The sequence below is a fragment of the Odontomachus brunneus genome, unplaced genomic scaffold (genome assembly GCF_010583005.1).
Source record: "Odontomachus brunneus isolate Ranch 3 - 2012 unplaced genomic scaffold, Obru_v1 Obru_scaffold_120, whole genome shotgun sequence".
Lineage (NCBI taxonomy): Eukaryota > Metazoa > Arthropoda > Insecta > Hymenoptera > Formicidae > Odontomachus > Odontomachus brunneus.
In genome coordinates this window covers 616,613-631,223 of record NW_022639570.1, presented here as the reverse complement: position 1 = coordinate 631,223, position 14,611 = coordinate 616,613, and the positions used below count along the sequence as shown (strand labels likewise).

Here is a 14,611-nt window from a genome sequence, read left to right as displayed (position 1 = left end):
GGTTTGGTAAAAGTAACATTCTAAAAAAAAAAGAAAAATGCATAGTGTTAAACGTGTATTGTTTTTGTATGCCATTCATACCTCCTACCTTGCGTAGGAGTCTTGCTTGTCTTTTCAGTATCCATTTTAGTATATAGCAGACTCATAGATTTAGTAAGGCGAAGATTTAGTAAAACATTCCCCCTTGCATAGGGGTCTTGCTAATCTTTTCGGTATTAACACTTTTTAGTATTTTGTAAACTTATTTATTTAGTAAGACAGAGACTTTATATTTATAATATCTGTAGCAACATGCAAAAGTATGCAAATGTGACATATGTGTGTACTTATAATGCATTGCTTACATTTCTATGAATATATCTATTAAATCTTCGCAAGGTAGGACGTATGAATGGCATACAAAAACAACATACGTTTAATACTATGCATTTTTTTTTTAATATTACTTTTACCAAACCCGAGGGCGAAGCCCTCCACGAACCCCCTTGACCGGGGGCTTCGCTCCCTAGACTTCCAATTCGTATGCAAATGTTTAAATAATGTTTCAATAATACTTTCTTACTTATGCATGTTCTAATATATTTCTAATTAACACATGTTTTGTAACAAATAAATCAATTGAAATAAAATATAAATAAATTTTATTATAATAAATTATAATAATATAAATATTGCACATAAGCTGGTAGATTTTTAATACAGCATGGTGTATTGGCACCTAGTATCAAATATAAAAATTGTAAAAATAATATTGAAATAAATAAAGAAACATTAGTGTTTCTGCATATCGTGCTGCATAGTGGTGCTGTATGAAATTTGCCCACATTAAATCGGGCCATGTCTGCTAATAAACTATTTCTACGGGCTTTGCCCAGTCACGTTGAACAATGCTGACACGGCCCGGGCAATGCCGACTATGACACTGCACACTATGCGGACATTGCCCGTAACATATATAACATATAGACATTAATATATTGAGGAATATATATTAATTGTTATTATGTGATGCAATCACATTTAAAATAAATATTGATAAATAATTCACTTTTTTATTTTTTGTTTATTAACGATAGGTTTAAGTGGTTTAACTACGACGCCGGGTAGTATCGTACATGGTACACCAGCTCAGCCACCAGCGACACCATTAGATTTAAGTCCACTTAGGCATCATAGATCACCTGCTACTACTCCCGTAAGTTACTCCCCCAGTAATAGTCCAGCATTGGATATGATACAAGAAGAACATCCTGTAGAAATACCAAGGGTAAGTAACGTTTGGTTAAATATATATTAGAAGTTACATTTTAAATGTAACGTCGTGTCTTATTAACATGATTGTTATCTTTACCATGTAACAATTCAATTAATTTGCTATGTAATTATAAATTTTGATAATTGTTTACATTAGAGAGGTCACCTCTGACGAGCTCCTCCTTGATATATAGTATCAAGAATATATCTCTGAATAACATTTCGAAGGTTTTATGTGTCGCTCATTGTTTGTTAAAAAGTTATTTTTATAAAAAAACTGTTTTATAAATGGAATGTAATTTTTGCGCATTGTGTATATGAAAATATGGTAAACAAATATATGTACGCGTAGGAGGGTCTCTCTCTCCAAAAAACTGAACTCTAATCTAACCCATCATGTATGGTTTGTGTTAAAAAGATATAAATGTTAAAATTGTGTGTTAAAATTACATTCCATTTATAAAAAATGTTTTTAACATTTATTTCAATATTATTTTTACAATTTTTATATTTGATACTGGGTGCCAATACATCATGCTGTATTAAAAATCTACCAGCTTATGTGCAATATTTATATTGTTATAATTTATTATAATAAAATTTATTTATATTTTATTTCAATTGATTTATTTGTTACAAAACATGTGTGAATTAGAAATATATTAGAACATGCATAAGTAAGAAAGTATTATTGAAATATTATTTAAACATTTGCATACGAATGGGAAGTCCAGGGAGCAAAATGTTAAAAACATTTTTTATAAATGGAATGTAATTTTTGCACACAATATACATGGAAATATGGTAAACGGTACACTATATTCGCGGAGGAGAGGCGGAACCCCTTTTCCCGCACCCCCTCCCCAAAAATTAACTCTAATCTAACCTATCTATTGAAATATGGTACATTTACGTATTGCACGTATATACGCAACGCAATCTTTACATTCTTATACATAATTTGTCAATAAAAACAACATAAGAATATAAATGTAAGTAGAGGAAAATAAGTAGCCAAAAGTGACATAGGCCTCCTAAAGCGACATATCTCTATATCTCATATATTAAATGTTGTATTTTATCGAAACTAATATAAACGTAATTCGTTTTATCAGTTAAGTCATTAAAAATTCATATGTAGTATATTTCTTGTTCTTTTATATGCTAAATTAGCAAATATCGAGTTTTATCGAGAAATTTGTAAGTTTTATTTCTATGATTTTTATTAACGAATTACGTAGACCAAACAGCGATAATAATCTTTTTGTTTAATATTAAATTCTTCTACATGCATTTGGCTTTTGTACAAATATTTTTTAAATATTTTTATCTTCATTATTTTTTTACTGTATAACTTGAAAAATTTTATGAGAATGTGTCTTAAAGTGACATATGCCCTACAGTATGCGATAGATGCGATATTCTATGACTAATATAACTTGATTCTAACCTCCCATTGTGACGTCATATTTGTTTATTTTAAAGTTTAATTCTGTTTAGTTTTAAAAATATAACATATGTAAAACATATATCCCTTATAGAAATATCATACTAAGAATCATTGATAATTACTTATTTTCAGTATTAAAAATACTGGATAATAAGTAATTATCAATGATTCTTAGTATGATATTTCTATAAGGGATGAAAAATGAAAAAAATGGAAATGTTTTTATTTAATTATATTTTTTATAAATGGAATGTAATTTTTGCACACGATGTACATGGAAATATGGTAAACAGTACACTATATTCGCGGGGGAGAGGCGGAACTCCCTTTCCCGCGCCTCCTCCCCAAAAACTAACTCTAATGAAATATGGTACATTCACGTATTGCACGTATATACGCAACGCAATCTTTACATGATAAAGATATGTTTTTACTTAATTATATTTCCCTTTTGTAATATTATATTTTGAATAAATGAATATTATTCAACCATTAAACGCATTAAGGAACTATTTCCCAATGAAAAATTTTTCATATATAATTATATAAAATTATATAAAATTATATATAATTATATATAATTATATATTATTATGTATTAAATTTGTCCATTCATGTTCATACATTCTACTTATATATATAATTATATATAATTATGTTTAATTATATATATAAATTCATATATAATTTTACATATAAGTATAATTTTACATATTAGGTATAAGTTTATATGTAATTATACATATTGTTATACATAATTGTGTATAATTATATATAATTTTATATGATTATATATAATTATACACAATTGTGTATAACAATATGTATAATTACATATAAACTTATGCGTAATTATGTAAAATTATATATGAATTTATATATATAATTAAACATAATTATATATAATTATATATAATTTTATATGATTATATATAATTATACATAATTATGTATGGACAAATTTCATACAAAATTTTGCATGAAAAATTGTTCATGGGGTTATTATCAAATATTATCATATATGCAACATGTTATATAACTTTCAATGAGTATGTCGCTTTTGGCACTCATTTTCTTGGAACTTCATTTTCGTGCGTTTTACAAAAACATTTTTTGTTTTAAATATAGGAACAATTTCAGTAAAAGTATGATATTATTTGATAGGAGATACTTCCAACTACATGTATATATATTTATATTTTGAGCTTGACATTAAGACATAACCTCCAAAAACAAAGTGGTATGTCGTTTTTGGTGCCTTTTCTCTACTGTTTGAGATCTTTCAATTTACATTATATGCAAAAAATATAGCAAGCAGTATCTGCATTTATATTTTTAGATTATTTTTCATTGATAAATTATGTATAAAAATATAAGATTGGGTTACGTTATACAGGGTGTCTCGGACCTTCATAATGACCCTTTGTGAGAACGTAGAACTGATTGAGCAAGAAAGTCCTGTGCCGTTTTGCGATTTTCGCAATAGTTTTCGAGAAATTAATTATTTTGTCTCAGCTAATGAGAGCAGAAGAAGCGGCAGCCGAAAAAAAGATGTCTTCGGCGCGCGACCGTGATACGAATCGCAATTTGCTGCGTCCCTCCGCCCATAGCTACGAGACACAACGAAGCTTGATACACTAACATATGTATATGACATATTCGTGTGCCGAATTAACGCTGAATCTAAGAGTGTGTTGCCGTTTCATTGTTTCACCTCTATATACACATATGTAGTCGAAACAACGACACGTTTCGATTCGGCATCGATTCGACACACGGATATCATGCATATGTGTTAGTATATCAAGCCTCGCTATGTCTCGTAGCTATGGGCGACGCAGCGAGTCGCGATTCGCGTATATCACGGTCGCACGCCGGCCGAAGACATTTTTTTTTCGGCTACCGCTTTTTCTGCTCTCATTAGCTGAGGCAAAATCATTAATTTTTCGAAAACTATTGCGAATATCGCAAAACGGTACAGGATCTTCTTGCTCACCTCAATCCGTTCTACGTTTTCGCAAAAAGTCATCATGGAAGTCTGAGACACCCTGTATACGTGTACAGTTACTATCATATTTCAATAGATAGGTTAGGTTAGGATTAGTTTTTTGGGAAGGAGGTACGGGAGAAGGGGCGGAACCTCTCCTTTTTTTTATACACCAGAGGAAATCCTCATGGATACCCATAAGCATCCTCTGAGGTTATGCCGGACTCTTACCGGCTAAAACTCTTGGAGGGAGGGGGGAAGGATGTCTCTTATGTGGTATTAAATGGGGAGCCGGGGGAACTGCTTCTGGCAATACATCTCTGGCTTCCCTCTCCTTTGCCAGATCCCTCGCGGGTATGCTGTTACGGGGAAGTCCCGGTGTTACTCGCCGCCCAGGTTGATTTCTGTTTCTTCTAGGAGGAGCAGCGGCACCTTTCCCGCTCCCCTACGCTTTTCCCTGACTTTGGAGGGGCGGAAGGATAGATCCGCTCTCCAGTGCGGAGTCAATCCTTTCCTCCGCCGTTCTGCGGCATTCGCCCCGAAGGGGAGTTCTCGAGAGGGGCCGCGGAGAGGAGGGTTAATCTCTTCCTCATGTTATAACAGGCGTTCCCTCTCCGCGGAGTGGAGGTTGTCTTCGTCGGGGTTGGTTTGACCCCGACAGACTCGCTCCGCCGCCTTCATCTGCGAGATGACTGCCTCACAGAAGGAGGGCACCGCCTGAAAGTACTCGTCACTCCCCACCATCTTGTGGACCACGGTGGGAAGCGACAAGTCTACTCCCACGGACATGGCGCTCTTCCGCCCACGCTGGACATTCCTCCAGCGTGTGCTGCGTTGTGTCGCGCCCGTGGTCGCAGTGGTGACATTGCGTCGCGGCCTCTCGGCCTATTCAGTATAGGTACTCCCCGAAGCATCCGTGCCCGGAGGGAAGGGCCCCTCTCCCGCGCATATACATGTACTGTTTACCATATTTCCATATATTGTGTGCAAAAGTTATGTTCCATTTATAAAAAAATTTTTTAACAACTTTCTAACAAACAATGGACGACGCATAAAACCTTTTAAATGTATTCAGAGACAATATCTTGATAACATATGTCAAGGAGGAGCTTATCGCAGGTGGTTTTCTTAATGTAAACAATTACCAATTTAAATTTAATGTAAACAATTATAATTATAAATTTTCTATCAATTTCATAAGAAGGTATGCAAAAAATTATTATGTACAAACTTGTACGTTCGTTTGGTACATTTAATGAAATATTTAATATGTTGCTATCTCAGAGAAGATGCCAATAAATTGTTAAATTTTATGAACTAAGTTGTTAAATTTCATGAATTAAGTTGTAAAAATATTTAAGATGCACGTTGTTCATATTTTGTTAAAATTATATGAAATATCCAAAATTTTTTAGCGAGTTGTACAGGGTGTCCCAGAACAACCTTCGAAGAGGAGGTATAGTACAGATTGAGGTGAACATAAAAATCCTATACCATTTTGTGATATTCGCAATAATTATTGAAATATTAAAGAATTACAAATTATTGAAGTAGACTCTCTAGATATATAACCAATGAGAATATTTGTTAGGCAAATGAAAGCTATAACACCGATGGAAAAGTGAACAGCAACAGTAGATGAAAAATCAAATGTATTTATTAATTTTACATAAACGTTTTGGTCCTATGTTTGTACCCTCTTCATTGTGGGAAGATCAATTACAATATATAATTGACGCAAAGTTAATGTAGCTCCCAAAAATTTTAATTATGTTGCCTTAAAAATAAAAATTTTTTTGAGATTATAAAATTGAAACATCTTACTCAACATACAAATATTCTTAGGATCCACATCAAAGGCAAAAAATAAATTCACTAGTTCATGTCGGTTTGAACAACAGTATATAACGGTGCTACTGTTGCTGTTATTCGCTCTTTCATTGGCGTTTTAGCTCTTATTTTCTAAAAAAAATATACTCATTAATTAAAAGAAATTTATAAATGATTACGCGCGATATGGCAGATGAGCTACAGTGACAACATCTGCCATCGTGTGTTTGTACACACATTAGATCAAACTAAACAAAAAAGTTCTTTATCATTTTTCTAATAACTTGTAAATTTTTAATTATTACTTAAAGAAGATTGGCAGATTATCGCTCGCGATAATATATTAATGTTATCTAATTAATAATTAAAAATCTATAAAATTATTAAAGAAAAAGTAGAGGAGATTTTTTTGTTCAGTTTTAATTTAAAAGTATATAATGGTAGATGTCATCATTATAGCTCATCTATTATATCGATAATTATTGCGAATATCGTAAAATTTTGTATGACTTTTATGTTCACTCTAATCCATACTATGCATGGACAGAGCAAAAAGTGCGATTATAAACAAAGGGCTGTGAAGCCTAAAGGGCAAGAGGGTACATCGTTGCGGCCATGTTGGTATAAGAGTTTTGTATCTATTTAACTGTATAAAAACAGCGATTGTCACCATCTTGGTACATCAACTCTATTACAATGCATATAATCATTCCTTTCATCTTTTGGGCTTCATCTTAGCGACAATTCGCTCTGTCCATGTATTTTTACGTCCACTATGCTTCCACGAGAACTTCGAAAATTGTTCTGGAACATCCTATATACAGGGTATCTCACAACCGCCGCAAGATATTTTAATAACGTATTCTAAGATAAGGTAGAGTAAAAAATCCTAATACAAAAATGTTGAAGCTACAATAGTTTTTGAATCATAACCGATCAAAGATTACCAGTAATATCGCGTAGAATTTACGCACTCAAACCTGTAGTTATATTTAAAACAAGGATTTTTGCGTTTTTGACATCAATAGTAATCATGGAAAATAATTTATTAATATTTTTATATTTTTTTCATGCTTTATGAGCAGTAAAATCGTATAAATCGTATTTTTCATGATTACTTTTCATGTTAAAAACGCATAAAATTCTTGTTTCTCAAATGTGAAACTATTAAATTTAATAATTCTAACAATAATAATTATTAATGTTTTTAGGAACAGCTGTGTAGTAAAAATCAATATTAACTGTGAAATTGATAACAAATAATAAAACGATCTCAGGTAGCAAGGTGATGTCAAAAGACGTCATTTAGACGTCTATGTCTTAATGACATCTTTAGACGTTACCTTGCTACCTGGGATGTGTGTGGTATATAACTACGGGCCTGAACGTGCGAGTTCTACACGATATTACTTGTAATTTTTGATCGATTATAATTTAAAAACTATTGTAGCCTTGATGTTTTTGATATTAGGTTTTTTTATTCTACTTTATCTTCAGAATACGCTATTAAAATATCTTCTGGTGTGACACACTCTGTATTTACATAAAGTGCAATTATATATATATATATATATATATATATATATATATATATATATATATATATAGGGTGTCTGATTCGTACCGTACCAGAACTAATATATAACTAGAATAGGTGCACATTAGAATCGGGATGCATAATAGAATCAATGTCTTTTTTTAAACAACCACGTAAAATTTGGAGATTTTAACGATAAAAAATTTCTACCGAGCGGCAGCCCACTGGCCAATCAGCACGCGTGCCGCGGTGAGTCAAACGCTGTACGCGCTGTAGCATCGGCATGACAGGCTAGCCGGGCCAGCCTCCTAACAACAAGGAAAACGCGTTGCCCATTTGCCAGTGGGTTATCGCTCGGTATAAATCTTTCGTTATTAATATCTCAAAATTTTTCATGGTTGTTTAAAAAAATACACCGATTTAATTACTCACACTGACCTATTCTAACTATATATTAGCTCTGCTACGGTACGAGTCAGACACCCTACATATACAGGGTGTCCGAAACTTTTTGACACAATTCGTAGGAAAGTAGAACAGATTAAACGGAACAGAAAAGTTACATACCATTTTGCGAAATTCACAATAGTTTTCGAGTAATTAATTATTTTGTCTGAGGAAATAAGCCGTCGAGCCGGCGCGCGACTGATACGCGCGAATAGCGGCTCGCTGCGTGTTCCGCCCATAACTACGAGACACAACGAGGCGTCGCCGTTGCATACGGCTGCATATGTATATGTAGAGGTGATACAGCGAGCGGCGTGTAACACAGGATTGTACGCCAAAAGACAATTGTGTTTCGTCTTCTCGACATAGTGGCAGAAAAGTAACAGCACGCTATCATTTCCACACCACCTTGCGATAGATAGCATAGTGCGTTTTTTTTATAGTGGTTTCCCCAGTAGGCCTAATCCACTGTACATTAATACATAGTGCATTAATGTAAAAACTATTCGAAGTGTCGTCCTTTTTCTCGTATGCAGAGCTTAGCCCTTCGAATAATATTGTGAGTTACACGGTACGCCGGTCCGGTATAATGGTATCGAAGGTCGCAATGATGGCTTCATGGACTTCGTTTTCTGTACCATTACGTCGGTGTTCGACTAGACTTCTTACGTAGCCCCATAAAAAAATAGTCTAAAACGTTTAAATCTGGCGACCGTGCCGGACAGGCGATTGGGCCACCACGACCTGTCCGGATAACGCGTGTTTAAAATATCATGTATTTGTCTACGGAAATAAAATGGAGCTCCGTCGTGTTGAAAAATTAATTTTCTTCTTACATTGAGGGGCACGTCAACGAGAAGAATTGGCAAATGATTATTTAAAAAGTCCGCATATATTTCGCCATTTAAACGTGGCGGGAGGAAATATGGATCAATCTGAAAATCATCGACGGAAAAATTTAGATTATGCATTTAGTAAAGACTTTGTTCTCATGGCTTTTCACTTAATTTCCGATCATTCCCGCCCATATATTTATTGTTCAGCGATGTTGAAAAGAACAACGTGCGGATTCTCTTCGCTTCAATATGAAAAATTATGTGTATTAAACACACTATTTGGCGTAAAAATGGCTTCATCGCTCCATAAAATATTGTCGGGGAAAGATATATCCTGCCGACATTGCGCGAGGAAGCCTGTACATATTTTACCGACGGTGTTATAATTTTCTAAAAGTCTCGAATATAAAAAGTCAATGATAACATTACCTTTGCAAAAATAGACTCGTCGTTCTTCATCACCCGGCAAAAGTTGTTGTACACTTTGATAATGATATGGGTGCAACCCATTTGTATGCAAAGTGTGATGTACCGTATATCTCGTTACCCCGAGCTCATCAGCCAATCGACATATGCTGCTCCCTGGATTTTCAAAAACGTGTTGAAGAATTCTTTCTTCATCTCTGATACGGAGACATACAGGCGCGTCCATTGCTCTATAATTGTGCATTAGACATCCTGTCTCGCGTAATTTTGGCACTGCGCCTAAAATCACGTATCTTGAAGGATGTTGCGCACGTCTGGGAAATCTTTCCGCATATATACGAGCCGCAGCATGCGCATTTTCCTCCGCTAGGCCGTAGGCAATTATCATATTAGTATACTCCTGTGGAATAAATCTCATTTTTGTTGAAGAAATTGTTACGTGCATGCATGCAAAGTACTGTGATGGACACTGGTCGAAATGAACTATTGATTATTTGTTGAAATGATTGTTTAACCATGAAACAAAAGATATTACATGTTCGCACATCGTTAGTTATTTCTGCCATCATATGTTTGTTCGATGTTCTGATGAGTATCACAAGGAGATGTCACAATCTGCTAAATCGATTCCAAAACGAGTCATAATACGTTCGATAAGCTGCAATGTTGAACAAAGGCTCATTTCTATTTAAAATCCTAATGGGGTTTGTGCAAATGAGCTTTTGTTTAGAAATTACAATATAACGTTTGGGTCGCGGAGCTCTAGCAGATCGAGCATCTTTCGAAAGTCACTTCCGAACGGCATCTCTGAGCATTATCTAGGAAGAGGAGAGTGTCGTGAGCGTGGAGCATCAGGTAGCTCAGTGGTTTAGAGCAGTCGTCCGGCAAGCGAAACACCTGGGTTCGAGTTCCGGCCTAGCAGGACCGCGCTCTCGATATTTTTCTCTTTCTGGAACGAAAAAGATACGCAGATCTCGAACGCACGGCGTCCCGCCGCCACCTAGTATGCTCTCCTCCTTCTATGGTTGCAGCTCTCTTTCAGTGAGGCGACGTGGCTGAGCGGACTGAAGCTCCCACGCCGAATATTTTTGGACCGGCGGCAAGCGCTCGAATTCAGTCGACTTGTCCGTGTGCAGAATTTTTTTTTATTTTTTTTTTCCTTAGAACATGTAATTAATGCTTTTCGAGTACAATACATTTGTTTTGCATATATCTTTCGTTTTTATGCTATTAATTAGGGATAATTAGGGAAGTGTCAGGCTTGTTTAACGCAAATACGAATATAGACACATAATTTGCATTGCTTACAATAAAATATATTTTTATTACATATGAAAACATTATTGGTGCTGATGATAAATAGTGATTGTATGCGCATCGTATCACCTCGAATGTCCAAATGTATACTTTTATCGCCTGTAAATAAATCAAGATTATATATTCTCGTTATCATACTTTCAACCTGCCTATACAAGGTGGACCATTTTATTCAATACACACAAAACTCTCAAAATGGAGGAATTTTTTCAAAAAATGTTTCAGACAAAAGTTATATGGATCCATGAAGAACATAAGAAGGTATCATTGGTTTGACCTTGCGTGGCCCCGCCAAGGTCAGGTCGAGGTCAACTTTGCTTTTTTAAATGGAAATATATATTTTTTATTACGGAATTTTATTTTAAGTAAGGGAGCAAACAACTTTTGTTTGAAAACATTTTTTATCCGACCTTTATTTTCTAAGATATTTACGGAAATATCTACAAAAATATTTGTTTCAATAATTTTTTACTCGAATTCTACTAACTTTATCAAAAAATAGCAAAAGATACAAATTGTCTATTTTCTTCTTATAGATCTCTGAGATTTTTTCAAGAATTTTTTATTAACTTTTTAGTACTTCAAGAAAATGAAAGGAAATGCAGTACTAAAAAGTTAATCAAAAATTCCAAAAAAAATCTGAGAGCTCTATGAGAAGAAAATAAACAATTTTTATCTCTTGCTATTTTTCGGTAAAATTAATAGAATTCAAAAAAATTATTGAAACCAATAATTTTGTAGATATTTCCGTAAATATCTTAGAAAATAAGGATCGAATAAAAAATGTATTCAAATAAAAATTGTTTGCTTCTTTACGTAGAATAAAATTCCGTAATAAAAAATGTATGTTTCTATTTAAAAAAGCAAAGTTGACCTCGATCTGACCTGGGCGAGGCCACGCAAGGTCAAACCAATGATACCTTATGTCCCTCATGGATCCATATAACTTTTGTCTGAAACATTTTTGGAAAAAATTTCTCTTTTTTGAGATTTTTGCGTGTATTGAATAAAATGGCCCACCCTGTATATAAAAGCAAACATTGCACGGCAGATAGATTACTGAAAATTTCAGCGATATTATTTGCAAGTTATCATCACCAATAAGGTTTTCATATGTAATAAAAATATATTTTATTGTAAGCAATGCAAATTATGTGTCTATATTCGTATTTGCGTTAAACAAGCCTGACACTTCCCTAATTATCCCTAATTAATAGCATAAAGACAAAAGATATATGCAAAACAAATGTACTCGAAAAGTATTAATTATATGTCCTAAAGAAAAAAAATATAAAAAAATTCCGCACACAAACAAGTCGTCGACTGAATTCGAACGCTTGCTGCTGATCCAAAAATATTCGGCGCGGGAGCCTCAGTCCGCTCAGCCACGTCGCCTCACTGAAAGAGAGCTGCAACTTTCACTTTATGTATGCTACAGCTCCATGATTCAAACTTCATATTGTAATTTCTCATAAACAAAGGCTCATTTGCACAAAGTCCATTAGGATGTTGATGCTCAACATTGCTTATCGAATGTATTATGACTTGTTTTGGAATCGATTTAGCAGATTATGGCATCTCCTTGTGATATTCATCAGAACGTCGAACAAACATATGATGGCAGAAACAACTAACGATGTGCGATCATGTAATATCTTTTGTTTCATGGTTAAACAATTATTTCAACAAACAATCAATGGTTCATTTCGATCAGTGTTCGTCACACTGATACTTACGTACTTCGTACGCGTGCACGTAACAATTTCTTCAACGAAAATGAAATTTACTCCACAGGAGTATACTAATATGATTATTGCCTACGGCTTAGCGGGGGAAAATGCTCGTGCCGCGGCTCGTATATATGCGGAAAGATTTCCCAGACGTGCGCGACATCCTTCAAGATACGTGATTTTAGGCACAGTGTCAAAATTACGCGAGAGAGGATGTCTAATGCACAATTATAGAGCAATGGACGCGCCTGTACGTTTCCATGTCAGAGATGAAGAAAGAATTCTTCAACACGTTTTTGAAAATCCAAAAGGGAGCAATATACGCCGATTGGCTGATGAGCTCGGGGTAACGAGACACGCGGTATATCGCACTTTGCGTACAAATAAGTTGCACCCATATCATTGTCAAAGTGTGCAACAGCTTTTGCCGAGTAATAAAGAACGACGCGTCTATTTTTGCGAAGGTAATGTTATCATTGACTTTTTATATTCGAGACTTTTAGAAAATTATAACACCGTCGGAAAAAAATGTACAGGTTTTCTCGCGCAATGTCGGCAGGATATATCTTTCCCCGACAATATTTTATGGAGCGATGAAGCCATTTTCACGCCAAATGGCGTGTTTAATACACATAATTTTTTATATTGGAGCGATGAGAATCCGCACGTTGTCCGTAACAGTTCTTGTCAACATCGCTAGACAATAAATGTATGGGCGGGAATGTTCGGAAATCAAGTGGTAAGCCGCGAAAATAAATCATTTACTAAATGCATAATCTAAATCTTTCCGTCGATGATTTTCAGATCGGCCCATATTTCCTCCCGCTACGTTTAAATGGCGAAATATATGAGGACTTTTTAAATAATCATTTACCAATTCTTCTCGCTGGCGTACCCCTCGATGTGAGAAGAAAATTAATTTTTCAACACGACGGAGCTCTACTTCATTTCCGTAGACAAATACATAATATTTTATATACGCGTTATCCGACAGGTGGATAGATCGTGGTGGCCCAATCGCTTGACAGGCACGGTCGGCAGATTTAAACATTTTAGACCATTTTTATGGGGCTACGTGAAAAGTCTAACACGAACGAAGTCCGTGAAGCCATTATTGCGACCTTCGATACCATTATACCGTGCCGGTGTACCGTGTAACTCACAATATTTTTCGAAGGACCAAGCTCTGCATACAAGAAAAGGGACGGCACTTCGAACAGTTTTTACATTAATGCACTATGTATTAATGTACAGTGGATTAGGCCTACTGGGGAGACCACTATAAAAAAAACGCACCATGCTATCTACCGCAAGGTGGTGTGGAAATGATAGCGTGCTGTTACTTTTCTGCCACTATGTCGAGAAGACGAAAGACAATTGTCTTTTGGCGTACAATCCTGTGTTACACGCTGCTCACTGTATCACCTCTACATACACGTATGCAGCCGTATGCAACGGTGATGTCTTGTTGTGTCTCGTAGCTATGGGCGGGACACGCAGCAAGTCGCTATTCGCGCGTATCAGTCGCGAGCCGCTATTCGCGCGTATCAGTCGCGAGCCGCTATTCGCGCGCCGGCTCGAGGGCTTATTTGCTCAGACAAAATAATTACTCGAAAACTATTGCGAATTTCGCAAAATGGTATTTGACTTTTTTGTTCCATTTAATCCGTTCTACTTTCCTACGAATTGTGTCAAGAAAGGTTTCGGACACCGTCTGTGTGCGTGCGTGCGTGCGTGCGTGCGTGCATGCGTGCGTGCGTGCGTGCGTGCGTGCGGGCGTGCGTGCGTGCGTGCGTG

At 35.3% G+C, this 14,611-nt stretch overlaps 1 protein-coding gene across 3 annotated transcripts in view; it reads left to right on the top strand.

Annotated features, from left to right (window-relative positions):
• LOC116849608 (serine/threonine-protein kinase SIK3-like) overlaps window positions 1–14,611 on the top strand; it is a 372,170-nt gene that overhangs the window by 308,319 nt on the left and 49,240 nt on the right. For all 3 annotated transcript variants that reach the window (XM_032826932.1, XM_032826931.1, XM_032826930.1), the window contains one exon: window positions 1,077–1,267. In XM_032826932.1, the coding sequence (XP_032682823.1) occupies window positions 1,077–1,267 (191 nt within the window). The remainder of the gene's footprint in view (window positions 1–1,076; window positions 1,268–14,611) is intronic.